Here is a 25,531-nt window from a genome sequence, read left to right on the forward strand (position 1 = left end):
GGAAAGGAAGTCCAAGTGTTATTATCCTGCTTAGCCGTAATACGTTGTTAAAATGTTGAGACTTTGTCATTTTCTGGGCCATACTAAAAATCACAAGAAATTGAAAAATGCCTGCGACCCGAGGGGAAGATATATTTGAAGGGATGGGGATTGGAGGGAGGTCCGCAAATAAATGCCAAGACAACCGGGTGAGCTGGAGGGGAAGAAAAGAGGATCCTTGGCCAGATTCCTGTGGGAATCGTTGACAGGCGCGTGGCCATTTCGTCTTTGCGCCTCGAAGGGGACTTTATTAAATTTTCAGCACAGGAAATGCTTTGAGTACTTTGCCGCCGCCTTTGATTTTGATTCGCAGCCATTTTTTTGGGGAGCCATTGCCATTTCCGCTCTTCCGCTTTGCATATTTTCCTTGTAAGCCATTGCCTGCAGGTGGGAAAGGTAAGGTCATAGTCGCCGCATAACAATTAAGTTCATTAAATTTCAATTAATTCCATTAATTGAAGCAGAAATATGCGTTTCATTTGATTTGTTTTGATAGGCCGTCGAGCACGCCTCATGTTTTAGATGAATTTCTTTTCGTTTCGCCTTCCCTTACTTGCAATTAATTACGTCAGCCAAACCACAATTAAAATTAATTTGCCTGGCTAGAGCAAAGCGGCAGGAAGCGGTGAATCTTCGGCCCAAAAGGCGTCCCGGAAGCTGAAAAAGCTGCTGGAAAAGTCCGAGCTCGGCATCCTCATGTCTGGCAATAAAAATTCTCGGCGTAATTAAAATCAAAGGATTTCGCATTTAACAATTTATGTACGCTATAATTTTTGGGGCGGCAGTAGACATCGCGCGCGCTCGTAAATTTCCTCCGCCCTCGTGCCACCCGCTGAAAATCGCTTTATGGTCGTTAATTTGTTGGCCATGGCAACGAGTGAGGGGTTGGGGGTAGGGGGGCGAGTCCTGGGCTCCACAGTGTGTGCAAATGATTTGTTTCCTTGGCGCCTGTTTGAAAACAAAGGCTGCGACTGACCAGACAACGAGAGCGACTACGACAACGACAGCGGGACACTGGCCAAAATGCACGTGACTGCATGCCACACATGCCGCAAGGACATGTCCTGCCACCCACTGCCACCCCCTGGAAGACCACCGACAGCCACTGCATTTCATCGCTAATTTAAGTTAATGGTCATTGTTGTAAATTACATTAATTTTAATGCGATTTCGTACACACGCATGCACCGGAAGTGCTCCCAATATGGCAGGACCCCCTTTCCCTCCATTTTGCCCCATTTCCCCAAGGGAAAAGGCTTTTAAGTGTGTGATTGTTTGGCCATTGCACTTTTATGTAATTACCGCACTAACAAATTACATCAAGTGTCACAAATGAATGCATTTATGATGTGCATTTTAAAATCCCGCAGCCGCCGAAAAGACAAGTGCCAGAGGGCAGGATAGTTAGAGTGCCGGCATCCAGGAGCAGTAAAAACTCACCAAGTGGCCCTGTTAAGTATGCTAAAGTGCACTGCTCGCTGCGTGCGCGTAATTAAAATGCATTTTGCACGGCCACGGGATTAAATCATTGTTGGGCACTTTGCCATCGTGGCGAGCACTGTATCGCTGGCCGATGCACCCAAACGCCATTGTCAGTGCTATGGTATTGGTATTGGAAAAACACGAAAAGGGAAAATAAATATGGATTTATAAAAGGATAGAAGATATATTAAGGAAACAAGATGTACAGGGCTGGAAATAAAATTCAGCCCATCTAACACACTGCTGCTAGCCACCAAAGTATTAGGCCTTACACTAAATATTCTAAGTCTGTTTTGATTTTCGTTTGTTGTTTGGCAAAAAGAGGGCCTTAGGACGCGGTAAAGCACATTATTATTTATTTAGTGAAGTAGTGGTTATTTATGACCTATCAACAACAAACAATACGTGTCGATACGCAACATTTAATGATGGGAAATCAACAGATTGACTGAAAACAAAAAGTTTTGTTCAAGCAAATTACTAAATAATAAGTTTACTTCTATGAGTTATACCAAAATATAGATGTATGCTCAAAATTTTGATTTTGATTAGTTTAACCTATGTAGTATTTCTAGGCCACTTTATTTTATTTCCCCAATACAATGCGTAACCGAAATACAGGCAAGAAACTCATTCCTTTCTGCCTTTTGTGTTTTGAGCAACTTTAAGAGGTTCAAAGCAACCACTTCCCAAAAAATAACATTGGGCCTTGACATTTGAACTGGATTCTTTGTTGCAAACGGCCGTGTATGTAAGGTTTTGCGATACAAAAACAAAAAGAGGTGGGAAACAGGGGCAAGAGTTCCGTCCGTTTACAATATTTGGGTGCATTTGCATAAAGTGCCACAGCAGCAGCTACAAAGCAAAGCAAGGGTAGCGCAAAAATGTCAGGTGCAAAATGGGCAGCCACAGCAAACGCGGCGTATACGCAATGCGGAGCCGAGCAGCAGCAGCAGCAGCGGCAGCGAAAACAAACTGGAGAGTAAACAAGACTGCTGAAGTTGCACACTCGGGGCCACAATATGCAGTATGCAGCATGCACAGAATATAGAGGGGCTATCGGGCGGATCGGCATTCGAGGGCTCCATAAACTGAACGACTGATTGAACAGCAAACATGTCCCCCAGTAGTTGAGCTTCAGCCCACTCTCTCCCATGTAAAACACATGTTTCCCCTTATTTCTTTTGCCACTGGCAACTCCGCCCCCGATATCGGGTAATATCGAGTAGTAGAACCCCCCATGTGTCCAGGGCGGAGCCAATTTTAAGCAAATATTATTGTTTGCATTTATGTTTGTGTCTGATATGGCACTGGCGATAATGCACCCAATGCGTATGCGGCTGAGCCCTTCGAAACCCCGTGTGATGACACTGTGCCACATGCAAAAGGTTTAGAAAATTGCAATGTCTCTAAATAATGATTACATTTATAATTGAAAAATAACATTAAAGTGTGGAGTGATTTTTTTGCAAACAGAATGGCGAAGTATCGTTAACATAGTAAAGAATTTTTTAATCAGTTGTAGGAACAGTTAAAAAACAAAGCAGATATTATAGTATTACACCTAAAGAAAATCCTTTTAGTAAAATAAAACATTATAATATTTGTAATAATGTTTTTCAAAATTTAAGCTTACTTAACATAAACTAAAATCATGATAATCCACTTTGATTTAAACAAAAGTGAAAATATTTGTATAAACCATGATTTTTCTCTGGGTGTTATAGAGCCATACAAACTAGTATTCTTAGTAATATAGCTTAATTGTTGTAAAATGTTTCAACCCAGTTTTTGGATACCTGAAACTTTTGCTAGTTTTTGTGTGTAGCTTGAATTTGAACAAACTCATTTGATGGCCATGAATTTAGTTACGGAACTTTTGTAGCCGGGTGTAGGGAGGACTTACTGATGCTGTTATTCCTGTTATTCCTGTTGTCCTAGGTCCTGTTCTTATTATTGTTTCTGTTGCTGCAATTCCGGCTGCCGTGTTGGGTGACTTGAAGCGTGGCACCGAGCAGCGTGTAAACACAACCTCAAATTAAAATATGTTTGCTTATGCAGTATGTAGTGCAAACTGAACGGCAAACTATAACCGATGAGGCCAGGCAGCAGTTCCGTCCCTCCGTCCTAGGCATAAATTAAAAGTTTGCAACATTTGCACGGAGCCAATGTTGCGCTCGGCAAAAGCTAATTATGCATAAGGCAGTGGCCCTGACAAGGTGCTTATTTACCTTCTGGTCTACTGCCATCCGAGTCGAAGCGGTTGCCACAGCCCCGCGAGTTTGGTAATCAAGGGTCGTGGCTTACAGTGGGTTGCGGAGCGTCGTGGGCTGCGGAGCGGTATTATGACAGCTGCTCAACTGACTGACAGGCTGCGGTGAGAACGGCTGTCGGCGGCGGAAATTAAACGCCTCGATTTGCGTGCCCGTCACGCGTAAATCAGGTAACATAAGGGCCGCTCAAGCCGCTGTCCAGCAAATTTATTAGAGCCTTTAAGATAAAGCCTGCATTGAAAAAACCAAATTTTAAACTCAGCTTATTAATTATGACCTCTTAAAAATACTAATTGCTTAATTGAGAATTTTATCAGATTGTTAAGGAGTTTAAATGACAAAATAGTATTTTTGGTAGCAAAATACAAATATTTCGTATTCAATTTAAATATTTTCTCTTTGATTTTCATCCATTGCGGTTAAATAATTCAAAAATTAATATAATTTTTCATTTGAATATTTTCGGATTTGATTTACAATAAATATCTGAATATTTGTTTAAAATTTAAACCATATTTAACTCAGATAAAATATATTTTTACCTCATAGAAACCATCATTATTTTGACATTATTTTTTATATTTAATCTTAAAATGAATATACTTTGTATTGAATATTAGGATTTCTTACTTAATTTTAATATTTAATATACAATTTTAAATTCAATAGTAAGATATTTATTTGAACTGTTTGAATTGTTTGCTTACACAATATGCCCACTACTGAGGATTTAGTACCTGTAACATTTTTTCGTGCGTAGTTTTTGACTCTTTGACCCAATTGACGGGAAATCTTGGCCTAACAAGACAAGCTAATAATAAACCTTAATTGGTTTAATGGGCAACCTAAATAAGCACATTTAACGATCTTCTGAAGGTGATTTTCGTATAAATGACTTAAGTGAGCAACTTAATTGGAGATAAATAAGGATACTTTAAGAAGCAAACAGGAAAGACTTGGAGCAGCTGACTCATCAATCTGGGAAGTGTTGGCAGGCCGCTCATCATCATTCCCACCAGCTTCTGGGATTAGTCTTGGGCCAAGGGAAAACCACTGAAATGGGCAACCACATAGGATGAGCTCGAAGACCTGGCCGTCCGCTGATTTATGTGACACACATTAGGACGTCCGTCTAGTGCAAATTGAAAGGGGCCCGGCTTAACTGCAACGTATGGCCGCGTTTTATTATGCTGCGAAATTAACAATTTGAGCTGCCCGCAGCGGCAGCCGCATTCCATGTTAATGCACTTTATCGCCCCCGGCCAGGCGAAATTACTCAAAAAACGGCGCACAAATTGCAAACGGGGCGCGCATAAATTAATCGAAGCCTAGGCTAGCGAAATTAAAACATTAATCTGCCGTGCGGCCAAGCAGCATAATAATTAATGCCGGCTTAAATTTATTAATTTATTTATAAAGCCAAAGAGGGAGGCCAAAAGGTACTGAAAAAGAGGTGCGAATCGCAGACCGAACACACTAGAGTCCTCAAGGATCCCCGTAAACGGCAATGATGGAAGTCCAAGTGCCGTCCGACAATAAAAACCAAAGACATCTCCAAATGGCCCGGGATGAAGTGGACAGCCATGAGCTGTCCAGCAGCTTCCTTGGCTCCGCTGAGCTGTGCGCAGTTTTTAAAAATGTCAGTACGCCCTCTAGGGACAGATTAGCGATTAATCTACGGGGCATGGTCACATGCACGCCCTTCGGTCTCCGGTCCTCGGACATCGGACATCGGACCTCGCTGCCCCTTCACTACACCGCCCCCCTTGGCCGGGGGGACGAGGTAACGATTAAAAAATCTCCACATAAAAGACTGAGCACTTAATCAAAGAGGATTTGCAGAGGAATAGGGCGACTGCAGAGGCCGGGGTAAAAAGCCAAGGCAACCAGGGCCAAAAGCGTTGATGCGGCGCTTTGTTTCTAGCTGCGTCTCCTCGTATTGCATACCCTTTCATCTGGCACTGCTTAATACTGAATGAATTGGACAATAAATTAGTTTGAATTGTGTTCTTCAAATCGGTATATAAAAGAGTTTTATATATTTCAAAAATTGTCCTCTTCAAATGGGTGGTTTTGTCTAGGTTTTTAAAATGTTTTTTAAGTTTACTTAAAGTATGCAGTTTTATTGGTATGGCTATATAGCACCCAAATTTAATTTCATAAGTAAATTTTGCATTACAAAAAAAATTGTCGGACGATTGCCTTCGTTATAATATTCAAGCACTTTAGAGCAATTGTAAATATATATCTTTTCCCGAACAGGTAGCTAATTGCTCGTCAACCAGGTAGGTTAAGGTGTGTTATTGCTTCGAGGGTGGTTTAGCCATTTTTCCTTCTATAAAGTAAGGTCAGTTTATTGATTATTCTCAGTTGAAAACGAACAGTTGACAGGTGTGAAGTGTTGATCCAAAAAGAGAGCGAATTTTTGCACCGGTAAGTTGTTAAATACGGCGAAATTTCTCTACTTCGTAATGTTTTTCTAATATATAACTGTGCGTTGCGTTGGAATTTCATTAAATTAGTTTTAAACAAACTAGAATGGAAAACACGGCGACAGAGCAATTTTTAGTCGCCTTTTCTTCTGCTGTAATCGCCTTACTTGGATTTTAACTACATATTACAAGCACTTTCATTTCGCTAAGCGTTGCTCATAGTTTTCGGTGCGCTTTTTCATTCCGATGCTCCCAGCGCGCAGCATCCAGCGACTCCAGCTCCTCCTCCGCCGCCCTCCAATCCCCTCGTGAAAGACCTTAAATAGTGGCAAAGACATCTCACAGACTTGGCCCGCTGCATTTGTCAATTTACTACGAGCTGAAAGGGGCGTGGTCGCGCATAAAAATGATATATGTGAGCGCTGAGTTAGCAATTTTCGTATGAATTGGCAGAGTTGCAGTTGCTGCTGTGGCTGCTGTTCGCCTTATGAATTTCTTTATGGCCAACCTATAAAATATTTTGATTGCGCCCTGGTGAGTGGTAGGCAGGCGCGGCGGCGGGGCGGGGATGTAGAAGGTAGTTGAAATTAAATGCCTGCTGCTTGATTTGCTCGCTGGTTCTCAAGTGGATTCCTCGCAATCCCGTGGCCAGGGCCACTCGACCACTCGACAACTCGACCATTCGACCACTGTCCACTTCAGTCCTGGCCTGCAATTATGGAGGAAAAACCGCAAAAGCGCTCCAAAGCCGGCCCAAACATTTGTTGGCCTTGCCAAGTGCCGAATGCCGAATGCCGAATGCACCAGAATTTTGGCATTTCCCCTGTAATCCTTTTGTGTGCTAATTGGAGCGTTGCCGGGCCATAAATACCCACTCCATCGCACTGCGACTGCAAATATCTGGCCTAAACAGTTCGCTGGGCTGGTGGCCCATTCAGGACCCTGAAATCGGCTTAGACCACTTGTCAGGGAACCAAATGTAAATATTAAATGGAGCTCTTTAATTGGATTTAGTTATGTGGCTGCATGGCGGATCGGTTTGCCATTGATTCGCTTTATTTTGACTTGCCGAAATATTCGGAATTTTGCATGCTTTAATATATTAAATAAAGTTAAAAGGGATTTATGGGCATTTGCTCGGAATATCTGAAATGCCTAAAATCATTTCGTCTTTACTACTCAAAATAATAGTTTAAATAATAATTTTATTGACTAAAAACCTTCCGATTTAATTATAATTACTAATTTAAACCCTTTTTTGGGATTTGCAGTATTTGGAAATTAAAAGCAAGGGACTGAAAACAGTACTGCTTAATTAATTTGTCTTTATTTGATATCCGGGAATTTGTTTTTCTAGCTAATAGACAATAAACAGTGGTGGCAAAAAATAAATAAACAATCAAACAAATGAGTATAAAATAGTGATTATTTTGGGACCTGATAAAATAACATTTTAACACTTAATTAGTTTTTAAAGTTGATCATGAATGAGTTGAATGCCTGTATTTATCCAATTTATTATCATCAGATATTAATTATTTAAGGCAAATTGTTAAATGCTAAACAGTTTAGCAATATTAAATTCAATTATCGACTCGCCATCAGCCAAATAAATCAACTCCACATTATTTTTTTCGAAAATTATGTGTATTTCAAACACTATCAAGTTGGTAAGCGCGTGATGAACTGATGAAAACTGCGTGATAATATTTTGATTTTATTGATTTCTACTATCAAATCAAGATGAGACGTCTCAATTAATTAGCGGAAAAAACACTTATTTATAAGATCTATTTTTGAGTACAGAAGCTAAATTTGCCCTAGCAATTATGTGAATAACATTTGCGGAAAGGCTTACTTGAGGTGAGATAATTTTCTCTACGTTTTTTATCTCGCTTGGACACAAGTTGAGGGCATTTAGCTTTGTTTGTCATATTAGCGACGTTTGTCGAACGCCTCTTATCATCTGGGATTAAAGTACACAAGACTTTATCAACTCAGTTGCTTGACTTTTCTCCGCCGACGAGACGAGATGCTGCTGCCATTGAATGTGGAACATTGAAGCTCTCCAGACGTGGTTCAAATTATACAGAGAATTATCAACTGAATCGGTGAATTATAGTACATACTTTGGCTCCAGACAAGCCCTCGGAATATTCCCACTGATATTTATTAGTATATTCAATTATATGGCTAGGACCGTTAGGTAAGTGTTTCATAATAAAAAATAAGAGAATGTAAAACGTCGCGAAAATAAACAATTGTTTGGGTACTGACAAAATATAATATGCTTAGCATAAAGAATAAATTTGGTCCGCAGCCGATTGAATTGTAATTTTGAGTCCAAACAAAGGCATTGCCAAAGATTTTTTCATTCCCAAGTGGTTGCTTTGTGTCTTGCCAGATTTACCATGTGGCGATCGTATTATAACGCAAGCGTTTGCTGAATGGTTTATTTTATTGATTGGCCATCCAATTTGCATATATAATTTATTTGCACTGTGACATTTTGCCAAAGCCAGAGCCAGAGCCACTGACGATTGCGCAAAATGCTCCGCCAGACAGGTTGTCGTTGCCGTGGGAACTCGCCGCTGAATCTGCGGCCAGAAATCTCAGGCCTCTTAGCCTCTGCCTCTCTCCGGGCAACTTTCACTGAGGCAGTGCTTCCTTAATTAAGCCATCTTAATGGGTAACTGGGACTCGCGGTTATCTGCCGGCAGACAATGGCTTAATCTGGCAACTAGATCCCCGGGCGCACCTACCTCCAATTAACCAGCCAGCCGACTTCATTTACCTACTTAAAGAGTAAAAGTTTAGCCCCAGTCGCTTGGCCTTTTGGCTGACAAACTGCAGCGGCGATGGAGGCCGTACTCCTATTTTCAAATGCCATTTTGGCGGTGCATCCCGTGGCCGTGGTGCTAATGCCCCCGACTTCTACTTCTACTTCCATTTCCCACCCAGTTTCCCCCGACCTGTCACTCTACCACCGACTCCGACTCCGAATCGAATCTGTGAAGCTCTCTTCTTGGCGAAAACCGGTTAGCGGTGGCCGGTTGGCTTGCAAATGAAATCTCTATCTGCCCGGGTTCCATATTTTCACGCCAGTCTGCACAGAGCCGCACCGCTCGATAAGTCCAATTTGCGCTGGAGCCCGGCAAATATTTGAGAAAGTCCACCCACTAAGAAACCAGTCAGCTCGGTAGGCCTCCACACTGGAAGAAAAAAAATAAATTCTATGTAGTTTATTTTCAAAAATCAGATGTTACATTTCTATAGTTTGGCAACCTCATATCTTTCAGTTTCTAAACGCCATGGCCGACAAACCGGTGAAGCCGCTGAAGCCCGTGACGAAGACGGCGGATCCGATAATCTCGCAGATCGGCGACTTCCGGCGCTACCAGCTGTTCTACTTCTTCCTCATCCTACTGTGCAAGTTCGGCACCGGCTGGCACACCCTGGGCCACATCTTCCTGGCCGCACCCACGCCCCAATCCTGCCTGACCGCCAATGTCACGGATCCCTGCAGCGATGAGTGCGCGGAGACCGAGTTCGATACCAGCGTCTTCAGATCGACCATCATCACCGAGTGGGATCTCACGTGCGACCACAAACAGCTGGCCAGTTTGTCGCAGTCCATCGTTATGCTGGGCGTCCTTCTTGGCAGCATGATTTTCGGCATGTTCGCGGATCGGTAAGAATATTATTTTAATCGGTTATTATTATTTGTCCGTTTTTGACAGTCGGCTCTTTGCTTACTTTCCCGTTAAGAGTTAGGAATTATTAAAATTAATTTTACATTCTTCCTCTTTTAATTAGGTAGTGTAAATAAAAGTTATTTATGATTTTATTTTTAATATTCAAAAATAATAATCACAGTAGTATTTTTCAATTAAAAGTGTCATATAACTCATCTTTAAGGTAACTGGCTTAAATATTACCTTAATATCACGTTAATTTTAAAAAGCAATAAAATTCTTTTCACGAAAACTTAACCCAAACAAATGTATACATGTTTAGACCAACAGTTTGTTTTTCAAGATATAACAGAGATACATACAGAGATTCTGTAAAAGTCCAACATATATAGGATCGTGAGAAAATTTCAAACAATTTTTCAAAGTAGCTAGCAATTCTACAACCGTATAAAATATGCAACACTAGGTTTTTAAACAACATTAATATGAAGTCTTTTGATTTGTGACCCCCAGTTTTGGAAGACGCCCCTCTTTTCTGGTTGCCTGCTTCATGCAGCTGATCACTGGCCTGATTGTCTGCGTATCGCCCTACTTCTGGTTCTACTGCCTCCTCCGATTTCTGGTGGCTTTTGCCACGGCTGGCACGATGACCATCAGGTGGGTTCGAGGCCACCGCCTCAGAGATCGCCCTTAAGTGTCCACCTAATGGGTCCCTCCCGCAGCTTTGTCTTGCTCATGGAGATCGTGGGTCCCGGGAAGCGCGAAATTGTGGCCATTTTGTACCAGATACCCTTCAACATCGGACACGCCTCCCTGGCGGTGTTCGCCTACTTCATCCGGGAGTGGCGCTGGTTCCAGTTCGGCATCACGATCTTCTCGGCCGTGTTCGTGATCTACATCTGCCTGGTGCCGGAGTCGCCGCGCTGGCTCTTCACCACCGGCAAGCTGGACCAGTCGATCAAGATTCTGGAGAAGATCGCCAAGTGGAACAAGGCGCCGACGGACACGATCCGTCCGGAGATCGAGGCGGCCTACGCGGCCCTGGCCGCCCGTCAGCCGGTCAAGAAGGGCACCGTGCTGGACCTCTTCCGGACGCCCTACCTCCGTACGAAGACCATCTGCATGGCCAACAACTGGATGGTGACCTGCATGGTCTACTACGGCACCGCCCAGTACGTCTCCAAGCTTGGCGGCAACATCTTCGTGAGCAACCTGATCGCGGCCATCGTGGGTGTTCCGGGCACCTGCCTCTGTGTGCCCATGACCAAGTTCCTGGGCCGCAAGCGGACGCTCCTGCTCTCGCACGGTCTGAGTGCCGCGGGGCTGCTCCTCCTGGCCTGCCTTTCCGGCCAGGCCGAGATGGTCCGGGTGGCCTGCGCCACCATTGCGCTCTTTGGAGCCTCGGTCACCTTCCCGAACATCTATCTGTACAGCGGAGAGCTCTTTCCCACGGTCGTCCGGTCGAACGGAGTGGGTCTCTGCTCCATGATCGGCCGGGTGGGCTCCATTGTGGCCCCGCTGATCTGCGACCTGGACTCCTACGGCCTCTGGATTGCGCCCCTCATCTTCGGCGTGTTCTCCATCCTGGCCATCGTCGGAACTGTCTTCCTGCCGGAGACGAGAGGTGCTCCGCTGCCGGAAACCCTCGAAGACGGAGAGACTTTCGGTCGCAAGAGGAAGGCGCAGCAATAGACCTTTTTGCGCGCAGTGTAACAAATCGCGATTCATAATTTTCAAGCCCAGCCAGAGCCACAGTGCTAATGCTGCCTGGGCTCGGAAATTATTAAATTTCGACTTTGGCTGCGATTTATGCGATGCGATATGTCAGTCAGCGCGCGAACTGCCGTTCGTGCCGCAAACAAGAGGCGAAAAAAATTGAAAAATCTAGCGAATGCAAAAGGTAATTACCGCGAAGTAACTTCCACTTCGTGATTATTAAAACTGGGTTAGCAGTCTGAATCCAGTTCGGCTGCCTTAATGTCGACGGTGCAAAGCAGCCAAATAGCTAACTGGCAATGCCTAAACGACTGGGAATGCAAACTTCGCATGTGAACCCAATCGATAGCACTTGAGAGCATTGAAATTACCCAGTCCAACTCGAGTAGGATGTGGGAACTGTTTCTCCCAACCAAATTACACCTCTTAAGTCAACTGCCGCCTCACCCGAGGCTCTTAGTCTGGAACAACCCTCATCCGTCTCTTGAAGTCTGGAGCACCAAGGTCGAGAATAGTAGCTTGTAGCATATGTAGCTTATACAGTTCATCATTCTTTCGTTGTGTAAGTAATTTAAAATCGAATAAATGGCATTTAGGCATTTCATTTAATAAAACCAACTCAGCGGCAGAATCGATTACACACATCAGCCCGAATGACACTCACAGCGATTCCATTAGGTCGACTCCAGCCGATGCCCATGGCAATTATCGGCAACCATCTCATCACACCATCTCCACATCCTCTGGACTCGATGGTCTCGATGGACGGGATGGAATGGGTTGGGATGGGATGGGATGACCTTGGCTGGGCAAAAACCGGCTGGAGCACCACTCAAGGTTGATATTCATTGTCAACATTGGGTACGCCTCATTTGTATGCGGCTCTTGGCTCACGCTCTCATTCCCTTTTCCACGCAGAAAAAATAGCTTAGACCTTAATTGATAGTAACCCATTAAATATTTTAAACTATAGTGTTACATGTAATGTAATGTAATATGTACAAGTTTTTATTTCAATAATAAAAGTATATTTTACTTTCCATAATAAATATACTTTGAAAGGTTTAATTCATATATGTTAATCATATATGTTAAATAGATATGAATGGTAAGTGTTTAGGTTTTTCTTTTCTTAGACTCAACATTGATTTCAGTGCATTAGGACGTCAGTTGACGGCACTTGGCAACCTGAAGCGGCATCCTTCGAAGTTCCATCGCCACTCAGCCCGGAGCTGCAGTCGCAGCTCGAAATCCGACTGAGACTGAGGCTCAAACTGATGTCCAGAATGGCCCAAGTTTTTAGCGTCATCGGCGCTGGCAGCTTGTCATGTCAGCCGTACGAAGACTGTCAGAATTCGAGAAGAGTGGCCAGAAGAACTCACTACCATTCGCATTCGCATCCCTGGACCGACTGGCGGTGTCGCATACTTAATCAGAAACGGCGTGTCTCAGTGATAATTACCGGGCATTTTTGCAGCTCCCCAAAGCCGCCCGCTGATGTTGTGAGATGTGGCCAAATGAATGGCCACAGCGGCTCCACTGTAGTTACTCGATGATTATTCATTGTGGTTGGTTCGAGAGGATCCCCCAATGCTCCTCCTACACCGCTTCCATCCACTGTGAGAAATTTGTAGATATTCTGATGGCCATTAAAGAGCAACAGGCGACAAAAGGCGGTGAAGGAATGTCATTAAAGTTAATTGCCTTAGTGCGAAAATAAGACAAAAGCATGCGGGGATTTAAAATAAAATGTATAAATGTATAAAACTATTTCATTAAACTTTACATTCCTCAGCTGGGCGCTACAAATTGATTGTAATTGTAATTAAACTGAACACCTTGCAAAGGTTCAGTGGTTGCACTTGTAATTTTATATATTCAGGCCACTTCACATTTAAGGTAGTTTCGAATCGGTATTTATTTAAGAGTTATTTTCGGCATCAAAGCATATGTTGCTTAAGCTATGAAGCAAATTGATTAATATTAAATTGCATTATTTCTAGCACTTAACCATCAACATGAACATTAAAATCAAGGAACAAATTAAATATTTTATATTTATCCTGTCAAAATCCATCATCTTCTTAAATAAGTAAAAAGGCATCCCATTCGCGGGCATGACTAATTTTAGTGATTAAAAAGGGCCTAAGTCAGCCCAAACAGGGTTATAGATTGCTATGCCACACAAAAACGCGACACTTGAGCATCGTTGTAAAGGCAAAACTGCCACTCAAAAATGCACAGGCCCCAACCTTTTGGCCAACACATGGCAAATTTGCCGGGCCAAAGCCGCAAACAGGCAAAAAGGCGGCAGAAGCAGCAGCACGGAGACAAAACCCATTTAAGTTCAAAGCAAGCCAACCGACAAGACGATCATTATCTGAGCCGCATATCTATTTGCGATTACCGAGGAACTGGCTGTGAGCCTGTGCCTCAGCCTGTGCCTCAGCCTGTGCTTCAGCCTGAGCTGCAGATGAGGACTGAGGACCGAGGATGGCGATGGGGGCCTGAATCGTGGGAGTTTAAGATCTCAGACTCCAAGGCGGTGTGGTGGCAACGTGGGCGCATTAAACAGGCAAATGTCAAAATGACGCGCTTTGTTGTTTATCATATTTACCGCAAGCCCGGGAAAAAAGAGATTGGCATAGTCTCGACGACGACTATGAGCCGGGCCAAATGCAATTAGTATTCAAATGTGGACGCGCCAGCGAGCACGACGCCAAAACGAGTCATCATCATCTGCCAGCGAACGACACTTGGACTTGGCTTTGGCTTTGGACTTGGATCGGGATGGGGATCGGGATCGGGATGGTGATGGTGGATGGTGGATGGGGCCAACTTCTTTGGCCACAAAGGAGCCGGCTCTTTACATGCTGAAAAATGCCTAGGCTTTTGTGGCTCACAGTTCGCCGTAATTTAGCGCACGCATTTTGCATTTTAAATGCGAGCAGTGAACGGCGACGACTTCTGATTAATTCCTCAGCTGGGCGCTACAAATTCGTTTGACTAATTGCGACTGGGGATGGAACTGGCCTAAGGGGAGGGGGCATGGTAATGGAAATGGCCATGGCAGTGTGTATCGCAGCCAGGGGATTCCGCGGAACACCTTATCGGCCGCAATTAAACGTGCCGTCGTCCAGTCCGGCGATTTAATGTATGATTTCTTTCAAATCATATCTACGTGACTGTGACTCAGCCTTATCAGCATGAACAAATCCCCAGCTCTAATTGCCACTTGCAAAAATAAATGGTATCTGAAAATGGACATCAAGTATATTTAAAAAAAATATATTCTAATTTAAGCAATTGAGGTGCATTTGAAAGATTATGTCAAAACATAAAGCATCGATGTACATTCATATTACTTTTTTTTTAAATATATCACAAATTGGCTAGAAGTGTTATAGTAGATACAAGTTAAAAAACAATTGTACTAAGACAAAAAACAAATTTACTAAAATTTGCAATCATGAAACCATCAAAATACCTACTTGTTCATCAATTATCTCCGAATATAAAAAGGTTTGAACGTTGTAGATCGATACTACCCGGTTTTGTTTTCTCTGCACAGCTGCAAACTCATTAATGACAGAAACCCCGGGCGGCCGGCCTCTCAGATGATTCAATATGGCCGCTAGTTGCATATTAAGCAGCCAGGCTCATCATCGAATATGGCCACAGCCTCGTCCAAGCCGAAGCTTTCTGTTATGTAACCATAAAAAAAGCAAGCAACCAGACAAAAAGTAGAGACAACAAAAAAACACAAAATGTGTCGTGGGCGCTATCAAGTGACAGCTCTCTGGATCCAAAAAGTTGTAAAATTAACAACCGAGTTATGACAACTGCCGGCAATTAAAATTGACAATTGATATGACAGGCTTTAGGAGAGCGAAACGCGGGGAAGTGCACAAAAAAATTGCCAATAAAAATGAATTCGTCGGGAAGTACTGGATGAATGTCCTGGGAGTGGTTAGATTCAGAATGGGAAAGGCATATCAACAATACAATGGATGCAGAGTTATGAAATTTTAAACGAAAAATGTTGTGGTATTGAATTAGTTCAGACAACAAATAAAATTTGTTAAAAATGTAAGATAAGTTGTTTTTATATTATATACTTATCCATTGTGTATAAACAAATTAAAGTAAAATCAGTGCTGCTTCAGAATAGTTTATCATAAATTTCCTGCATCAAAGTTGTTGAGTAAAATTGGAAAAACAAGTTTTTTAATGTTTTCCCTAGCCATAAAATGTATAGAAAAATGGTTTTTCCTTATCTTTCATTGCAAATACAGTTTCCTAGCTTGTAATTGCGCACTCTGTCTGGCAATATTGGCCAAAAATAATTGCTGAAATTTTGGGTAGAGCGTCAGATCGCGTACTGCGGCAAGATCCGTTGCAGACACAACCGCTTTGGTTGCACAAATATGACAATTGTCGACATTATTAAAATGTGCTACGTGCGCTAAATCTGCCGACATCAGAGAGCGTCCGAAAAGGGCAGAACGACACACGGCAGGGCCAAAACAGGTGGGCCACGATGTTGGCCAGGCCAGCAGCCTTTAGTTGGGTTTTTGGTTGGTTTTAGAAGCACCACTCGACATTTGCTGATAGCCCACTCAATTTGCATTCGAGCGGAGGAGAAGGAGGAGGAGGAGGAGGAGCAACGTTGGTCGAAATCAAGTGGAATGACTGCCAGCCAATTACTTTTTACAACTTTCTAGCTGGCACTTCAATCTCGACCAGTAATTAGTTGGCCAAAGAGTTGACAGGTGGTCCAGGTGCGTGGGCGACAAAGGGAACCGCACACATTAACATAATGTTATGAGAGGGCTTTAATTAAAAAACCCAAAGCACAACCCTGTTACTTCTCAGCTCCGTCCTCCGTCCTCCAGCCTTCTCTATATTTTGTATTTTTTGCCTGCCAGCAATTCTCGACAAAGTCGTTGGCAATTCCATGTGTGCGCTCCTTGAAGCATTTAAGGCTGGCCATCCGGCACAGACAATTAAAAACCCTCTGCAGCCCTGCCATTTGCCATTTTATAAGCACAGATTACAGCTTTACGTATACGTAACGCATAAGGAGTGGCAGAGCAGGGACGGGGGATGGATAGAGTAGCATTGAAGACAGGTTGGAAGGGCGGCAAGGCAGGCACATCCAGCCAGGACACACAGCGAGGTCCGATAAGCGGTGGGCACTAGGTGGTCTCCTCTCCAAAACGCCAGATTCAGTGGTGCCAACACAACATTATATATTTAAATACACAGAAAATTGTACTACAGACTGGATCTAATACGTAAAATGTCAATTAATGAAGTTAAACTAAATTCATACGTATATTTAACTTTATTTGTACAAATTAATATAACAAATCAAAAATCTTATTTTATTATATTTGACGCTGATTAAAATAATAACGCAATATACTTCAAATATTCTTAAAAAACCCATATTTAAGAATTTTTTATCTAGAGCCAACTCTATTACTAAATATTCCGATAATTGCCTTTTTTTAATGGTATATTTATTTGAACATTTTTCTTATTATATATTTTAATTTTAATTAATTAAAAAGTCTTAAATTTACAATTGAAAAAGGAATAAAACATGCGCTGAACAATAGATTCCCAGTTATATTATTGAAAGTATTTCCCCTCCACTTAAATTGAATTATATTTTATTCTCTTATTATTGGAACATTATGTTGTCAAATGTGTTTTTACATTTGGTAACTAGGATTCAATTTATAAGAAAAAACAGAAAATTACATTTACTGTCTAAAGGATACTGTGCTTTTCACTAAAATTAGCTAAATTGGCATTACTACACTGACAGTCTTCCGTATCTGCAGCGTGCTGTGATTTTATGCTGGCCATGGCCATCCTGGACGTCCTGTTCGCTGCTCCCAGTTCCATGCTGCCGCTCATTGTCTGCTTTAATGACATTGCACTGCACTTATTTCGTTTTTGGCTCTTTGTACTTCTCCTTTTTTTATTTTGGGCGGAGCATACCACCTTGTCTAGCATGTTGATGGCCGGCTGTAAAACCTTATGATAGCTTAATTTTAGAGTTTTTAGATCGTTTTTGCATTTTCTTCGCTCCCCAAACACCCACTCACATGGCAATGTGATTTGGCCCGAAATCAGTTGCGAATTTGCATGGACGAGCTCAAAATGAAGTCATTCCAATGCCAAGCCGAAAATGACAAAACTTGAGGAGCGGTGGAAAGCATAATGGGAAAAATGGTTGCGGAAAAGCGTGGAAACTGTTCAATATGCAATGCACAGCTTATAAGGTGGATCACAAAGGGGTATTGTATTATCAGATTTTCTACAAGCTTTTCTTTGCAACCGAAAAGAATGGAACGATGGGTAGTTTAATTAGGTTTTACAAGGAATTTTCTGCAACCTGAAGGTCTTCATTAATTTCTTCACGGAATGTCAAATAAACAAAAATGAATTGAAACTTACAGTGCAATAACCGTTTTCAATATTCACATGCTTATCTAAGCAAACCATAACCTGGCCATCAATTTGAATACGCATATGAATTCGTAATAGAAATGGTGCAGCAGTTAAATAACAAAATTTCAGAACGGGGAAACTCATATCACTCCCAGCTGAGACCCCAATATAAGGAAACGTGTCCGAAATTGGGGTTGAATCTGAATCGTTATCATTTGCAAAGGCGCCCCGTATAATTTGATACTTCATCAATTCGAAGAAAAACCATTTAATATGGAAATGACTCCAAACAGGGGAAACTCCAGTCCGGCAATCAAATTGGAAGAACACATGATGTGATATGAAACGGAGACCGCTTACGGAAATTGGTACACAGAAAACAAATAGTCCGTGTTAGCCGTATATCAATAATATTTCGAATGAATTCATTTAAAGGAATTTTCGTCTTGCTAAAATCAAGAAAAGACGCACCATTAAGAACATAAATTTGTATATGTATATAAGAAATACTGTACTTATTGTGTTATTTTTATTTTTATTGTGACAAAAATATGATTCTTGTAAAATATGATTTTTTAATAATGATAGGTATATAATATATTAGATATAAAGTTGAATAACAAAGCCATCAGATTTTATGTTTTTCTTTCTGTAAGAACAAAGAACAATTGTGCGATGGAAATTTGCATGTGATGAAAATGTATGACAGACATCGTAAAATCTCAGAGCAGCCCAGATATGTCCGCGAGTTACAAACTGGCGACAAATGAGCAAAGGAAGTGCATAAGCGGCAACCGGAAGCCGGAATATTTCGAGCCAGGGCGAAGACGAATCGAGTGCTGTTAACGCATTTACAAGCCTCGGCGACGACAATGAAATATCGCCTCAGATTATCGAGGCCAGGCAGTGGGATTCCGGACTTGGAGCTCCGGACTACGGCGCATTTACTTTGCATAATAAGCCGGATTATGGCGGCCCTCGAGCTGCGAGCTCCATAAAGCGGAGTGAGATGACGTTGACAATTGATTGCTGGCAATGGAAATGGCACGGAAAAATATTTGCCGGATTTCATTAAGCGTCGCGGAAATGGGCGAGTGAAAAATTTGATTTTGGCATTTGCATGCCTCCCCTCAGCGAGTTCATCAGCGCCATCTGACTTGAGGTAATGTTTTTATGTCAGAAATCACTTAGACCTTTGGTCAGCGGAAGTGGCCATAAAATAGCCATGGCGCATCCACATCCGCACAGAGCGCGCACTCGCATCTCTGGCCATAAATTCGACTGTGAAATTGAAACTTAAAATGCGTAAAGTATACGCCCCGTCCGCCGGCCGCCAAGTCTGGTGTGGCCGCCCGTAGAGCAGTTTCAATTTTTATGTGTATTTTATATGCCTACTGTAAATTGCCGGCCATCTTGCCAACGAGAGTCCTTCGAGTTTCCTCGAGTCTCTGCTGCTGGCAAAGCTCAAAGGCCAGAAGCTCGGGTCCGCAAATGTTGCCGCCGTTTCTTTTTTTGGCCACCAAAGTGGTGTCTATTCCAGGGACCCCCGAAAATTCCACGTTCACGTTCGCAATCGTCATAAATCTTATGGCCACATCTTGAATTTATGTGCCTCCCGCCCCGCAAATTCCACTCCGAACTGGAGGCTCTCATTCTGCGGCTGTGTTTTGTGGCTTAGATTAGCAATTCCAGCATCTGGTGGCGATTTTGTATTGATTTTCGCAGCGCCACTTATTGAATTTGTTTGCTCTGCGCTGCTCTGCTCGGCTTGGCTGGCCAAAAGTTTTTTAATCAAAAGTCCTGGCTGGGAAATAGTTTGCTTAAAGTGTTTAGCCAAATGACAGACAGAAAGTCCAGGGCCAAGCCGCAGCTTGCACTTTGACTGGCAACAATCCGAAACGTTTCAATCCCGGCCAAGACAAAGGCCGAGGAACAAAAGCCACAGTAGCAGAGTGTGGGCCAATTCCAGCTAAAATATTTACAGCAGAAATGTTTTGTGCAGCCGGAGATGGCAAACAAAGGGCTGGGCAGATTTCATTACTGGCTGACCAGCATGCCGCTCTAAGACAATCAAAGGTGAGCAGGCAACGCCGACGACAGTTGGGCTGCGACAGGGTTTCTTTTATTTTCCGCCCGGTTGGAGCGGTCTGTGGGGCTGGAATCCGTAGGATTTGCTGCGCGAGGAAGACGCGGCTACCAGCAGACCAGTAGACCAACCTGCAGACGCAGCTGAGCTGCAGCCACCGCCATGAAAATTGGCGTCTGCCAAACATAAATAAAAGGGGGAAAGGTAGACAAATCCGGAATAAATAACAGCGTTTGTCTGGCCCGTCCTGCGGCGGTCTGCTATCCAGACCGGGCTCAGAACCGGGTGTGGGTATTGGTAGGAGCATAGGTATGGGTATGGGTATGAGTATGGGTTGGGCCGTGCCACGTCAGCATGGGCGTTATGGCAACCGACGGCGTCGAGACACCTGCCCATTGTGGCTCTTCCAGGCGCTTCGCCCTCGCGTTGCGTATACGCTCAGTTGCACCGCAAAATGAGCGAAAATCGCAGCGTCTATTTGCCATGGCAATGGCATTGGCATTGGCAGCAGCATCGGCAAAGGCAATGTGTCTTTTGTAGCGCGCTTTTAATAAAATATAACCATTTAATTGGTGTGGCAACCGTAGCCAGCTGCCCCGTTCCTTGCCACTTACTTTGAGTTGTCATATAATAAAGTAAAGAAACAGCTAGGATTTTATTGTGTCAGTCTCAAAAACATATTTATTTTTAAAGTATTTTGTTTTTTGAAGTATAAAAAATATATTTTAAAGCAAAAAAAGCAAAACGAAAGTTGTAGAGTTTTCCAGGCCTCTAATATATGTGAAACGAAAAAAAACTTGCGAAAAATGCAAGAGAGAATATTAAAATCAAAAATCTATAATATTAATTGTAAAAGTGCACTTAAGTACAACATACAATAAGATGGGTGAAACCCCGACTAATAATACTTTTATGCAGTACAGATAATGATAATGAGATTTCTTCTGGCTAATACCTTAAACATTGAAGTCTAATTTGATTTGGCATATATATAAGTTCTGCCTAGCAAATAAAATAAGAATATACGTTTGAGTTTTTAAAGTCTATAAATACAACAGAACAATACGTTTAGATATATTTTAGCACGACATTCCAATATATGTATTATATTTAGCAATGAACACTATTTATAAATCAAATAATTTGCGTTGCCTTGTGTTGAAATCTGCTAAAGCCAAATACGTTTGCCAATTCTTGATTTTGTAGTCAATTTCCATAACTCTCTTCTGTTGGCGACTGCTTGACAACAGCCTGAACTCGAAACACGCTCTTTAATTAATTCAAAGACAAGTGCAAAGATTCACACCACCAGGATGAGGATGAGGATGACGTTGACGATGAGGATGCGAATGGCTCTGAGACTGAGGAGGACGATGCCTAAATGGCTGCAATCAATTAAGAGCCAACAAAGTCAACCGTCGCCGTATCGATGTCAACCAAGCAGCTGTGATGGCCCGGCATTCAGCTTTTCCCCAGTCGGCAAATTAATGAACAACGCACCCAATTGAAGGAAATGGGAAAACGTACAACGGGAATTGGAATGGGAATGGAAATGAGCTGGATGACAGCCTCATATTTGCATATTCATGGTCGGGAGTGCGAGTTTGAGTGCGAGTGCGAGTGTGACTCTGCACTTGTGTGCGCTTAGCTATTGCTTCCGCCCATCTGGTCAACGAATTTTCTGGCTAAATGCCTTCGGTTTACTTTAATTAGTTGTTTAGTTTGTCTAGCTAAGTGAGAGCCGTAAAAAAACTAGCAACTAGCAACTAGCGGCGGGAGGGGGGAACCAGTCAAAGCCAGACTGCGCTCTAATGGAACTAAACTAAGAGAAAATGCGTTCTCCAGTTAATGGACGGGACGCACTTCATTAGATATTCTCTTTCCAATGCTAATATGCATGCACTCAATGTGCAAATAGTTTGAGAGCTGGAATCCGACAACAGCGAATGGATACAGATACAGATACAGCAGGCCAGGGACATCCCCTGAAGTTCGGGCATGAGGATGACTAGTTTGGCTGAGAGACGAACAAACCATCCACTTTGCCTAGCTAACCAAAAGCTGGAAGGGGACTAGACTGTGGCGCAAGAAAAACAAATATAGATAAACAGTTTTGTTAAAACTACATTACACATTTGCTTTACTCCATATAAAGTGTTGAAAGAACATCAGATTTGTCCGGAAAGGACACAAACTGATTTTTAACTTATTATGTGGCAGAAAAATTTGCAGCTTTTTAATTTCGGTTCTTTTGTCAACAATTGACGTGTGAGGACTTCAAAACAACGGCAAATTAGCTGCTGATTCGACACCCACGACCGAAACTTGCCAAAACTCAGTGTCATGACAACGAAATTAATAAAAGCAAAACAAGAGAAGCAGCAAAAATCAAAAGCAGCAGCAGCAGCAGCACAAGCAGCAAATATTGTCGCATGCATAAAAAGGGCCTCCACAATTTAACGCTTGAATGTTCCGACAGACGTCGACATATGTTCGGCGCACACGTGTGTCAGTTTGTCAGTGTGGGGTGTGTGGAATTGCCAGCGTTGCGTATATGAAAGTTTTTAATAATACTTGGCTAAAATGCCAAAGGAAAAACTTTTATTAATAAAGTTTCTTTCTTTCCTCCATGTACCGAACACCGAACACGAAGGGGCGTCGTTGAGGGACGAAGACATTGAAGACTACACGAGGCTCTCTCTTCTTGGGGCTTCATTTCCTTCTTCTTATGCTCCGGCTACTGAGGTTTAATTATGGCCAGAAGAAAGTAGTGGACCCTAGGAGTGGCAAATAGTTTTACTTTTATTTATTTTTATTTGCCTGTCACACACTCGCAGCAACACGCATATTGAGAGGAGAACAGTTTATGCGCAAACACAGTTGGGAACTTAAAAGTGTTAATCTTTGGTTGTTATTAAACACGACTTAAAAATACTTAGTTTAAAGTGACACTAAAATTAAAATACATTGCAAGCTGCACTTAAAATGTCATGCTTTAAAGACTTTTGTCATCTGTGAAGTCAAATATATATATAAGAACAATATTACAAAATATTAATCCACTAATTTTTTTTGGTTCATTCATATATTTTGTATGGGTAAGCAAATACAGATCTGTCAAATGACTAATATTTCATTGAAGCGGGTTTAGTAGGAAGATTGAATATTGAACTTGAATATAAAGCTTTTTTAATGACATTAACGTTCCATTTTTTTTTTTTGTGATGCTTACTCGCAGGTCTAAAATAAAAGGATAGTGTATTTATTTTAGAGTGTATTGTATTGTTAAGTGATACGCTAATGAGTAAAATAATCTATTTGGATACTAGCTGAAGTTCGCGATATCACATGCGCATAAACAGAGGATGAACGAAATGAGCAGTGAAGCTCTGGTAAGAGGGACACTTGTCGCATCGGCAACAATTGCAACTTTCCCCTTTTTCCCCGTCCCGCACAAATCTCGCACTCTGCATGTTTAAGTGCACAATTTTTACCATCGGCGGCAATATTAAAATTTAAGCTGAAATGCCATCGAGCGAACCAGGCTGAAAGCAGGCCCGGAAATAGTTTTTCAAGGCACCCCAACCCCTTAACCACCCAACCCCTTCAATCCCCCAGCCCCAGGGTCTTGCCAATTCCGTTCGTGATTTCGCTTATTCGTTTTTTGTGTTTTTGATTTTGTCGTATTTGTCTGGTGATAGAAAAGCAGAGCCGCTGGCAGCGCTGCAACTTTTGCCCAAATACTTTTAATTAAAATTTCAAATTATTTTCGCCTTTCGCAGACGTCGACAGATGGAAGTGGGCGGGGCAGGAAGCTGAAAACTGAAAGCTGGGAGCTGGAATCTGAAATCTGGACACGGAGACAAAGATGAGCAGAAGTGCAGTTAGCGAGTGCAATGGCGCACAAGATGGCGAAAGGATCCGGAGGATCTGAAGCGCTGAAATATTCAAAGCGCATTTTCAATTTAAAAGTTTTGCACTCGGGCATATTTATTTATTTTATTTCGCAATTTTTGTTTTCTGCTCATCATTGAGTCCGACGATGGAGTGGGTTTCTTGCAGTCTTTGACCAAAGTTTGGCTCCAAGTAGGCAATGTCATTGAGATTGGGCGGTGGGTATTGGGCGTTGGGCGGTAGGCGATGGGTGGTGGATATGAATGCCCTACAAGCGGCAACTTAATGCAATTTTGCTCTGGCAGATTTCATTTGTGTGACAAATGGGGGGCGTGGCCATGCAAATCGCAAATAAAAAGAACTCATTAAAAGTTTATGCCACAAAGTTTGGCACCCGACCCAATGCCACGCCCCCACACTCCGCCTACCGCCTACAGCCCACCGCAATCCAATTCAACCCAAGCCAACTGCAACTTGTTTTGACCAAGAGAAAATAAGAGGGCAACTTCCACTGATTGCATTTATTTTTTTTTCGGCGGGGATGGGCTGGCTTTTGTTTTTCGGGTGTTGTGCAATAGTTCTAAAAGCAAGTTTATGGTATAACGATCAATTGCAAGGCAGCCTACATTGAAAGCTTTTGAGAGAGGCTTTCCCACAACTTTGATCGGAAAGTACTTTAAAAGTTCTCGCTATCATGCTGAATTGGTAGTTTCTTTAATATTTTTTGGTAGCTTTGTTAGTACTTTATTAGGCCTCTTGAAAAAATACCTAATTTGCTTAGCTCTAAAACCCATTGTCAGAAATCCTAGTCGATGCCAGCTAATAAATCATTTTCGATAGAAGGCAATTCAAGAGTGGACTAAGTCAGTCTTTTGTGACATGTTATCTCAAAGTAATTACACTTTTTTCTGGTTCGCTTGCCCAATAATCGAACTGACAGTTGACAATCCCGGCACCAATAATCCAATAAAATATCGCAGGGGGGGCGTGGGCACGTGCGACACGTTTCCCAGTTTCCCAGCCAGTTCAAAAAGTCAATTCGAATTAAACAACGCATTTGATTGCCATAAAAATGGGCGGTCGCGGTCGCCCGTATTTATTGGCCGCTCGAGTCGCGGTTTGCATGCTCAGCAAATGCATTTTTTCTATTTCAGCTTGTCGGTGTTCTGTTCGGGCCCAAAAGCGAAACGTGTCTGGCCGTGGCCGCTCCCCAAGACAGGTAAATAAAATTGAAATTATTCTGTGTAGCCGCAAAAAAAGCGAACATAATGAAAAAATCAAGCAATCTAGAAAAAACAGTTTGCCAGCGCACACACAGAAATTACTCAAAGTGAACCTTGAAAAAAAAAGAATCTGGAAAAAACACAAGCGGGCGGCGTTTCAATTAGCCGTCCTCCAGCGACTTGTCCGGCAATTAGGTGTGTTTTAGTCGACCAAAACGATTCTAAT

The 25,531-nt window shown here is 42.4% G+C and overlaps 1 protein-coding gene across 4 annotated transcripts; it reads left to right on the forward strand.

The window, feature by feature from the left end:
* Nucleotides 1-8,255: 8,255 nt before the first annotated feature.
* LOC128254917 (organic cation transporter protein) lies at nucleotides 8,256-12,255 on the forward strand. Of its 4 annotated transcripts, none has more exons than XM_052984282.1 (4): nucleotides 8,256-8,432; nucleotides 9,526-9,917; nucleotides 10,435-10,578; nucleotides 10,644-12,255. In XM_052984282.1, the coding sequence occupies exons 2-4, from the start codon at nucleotides 9,538-9,540 to the stop codon at nucleotides 11,611-11,613; spliced, it is 1,494 nt and encodes a 497-aa protein (XP_052840242.1). In that variant the 5' UTR covers nucleotides 8,256-8,432; nucleotides 9,526-9,537; the 3' UTR covers nucleotides 11,614-12,255. The 4 variants fall into 4 exon arrangements, with proteins under 4 accessions (XP_052840242.1, XP_052840244.1, XP_052840243.1 ...); XM_052984284.1 differs by lacking the exon at nucleotides 8,256-8,432 and adding an exon at nucleotides 9,332-9,380; XM_052984283.1 differs by lacking the exon at nucleotides 8,256-8,432 and adding an exon at nucleotides 9,338-9,425.
* The last annotated feature ends 13,276 nt before the right edge of the window (nucleotides 12,256-25,531 follow it).

This window comes from Drosophila gunungcola (genome assembly GCF_025200985.1).
Source record: "Drosophila gunungcola strain Sukarami chromosome 2R unlocalized genomic scaffold, Dgunungcola_SK_2 000006F, whole genome shotgun sequence".
Lineage (NCBI taxonomy): Eukaryota > Metazoa > Arthropoda > Insecta > Diptera > Drosophilidae > Drosophila > Drosophila gunungcola.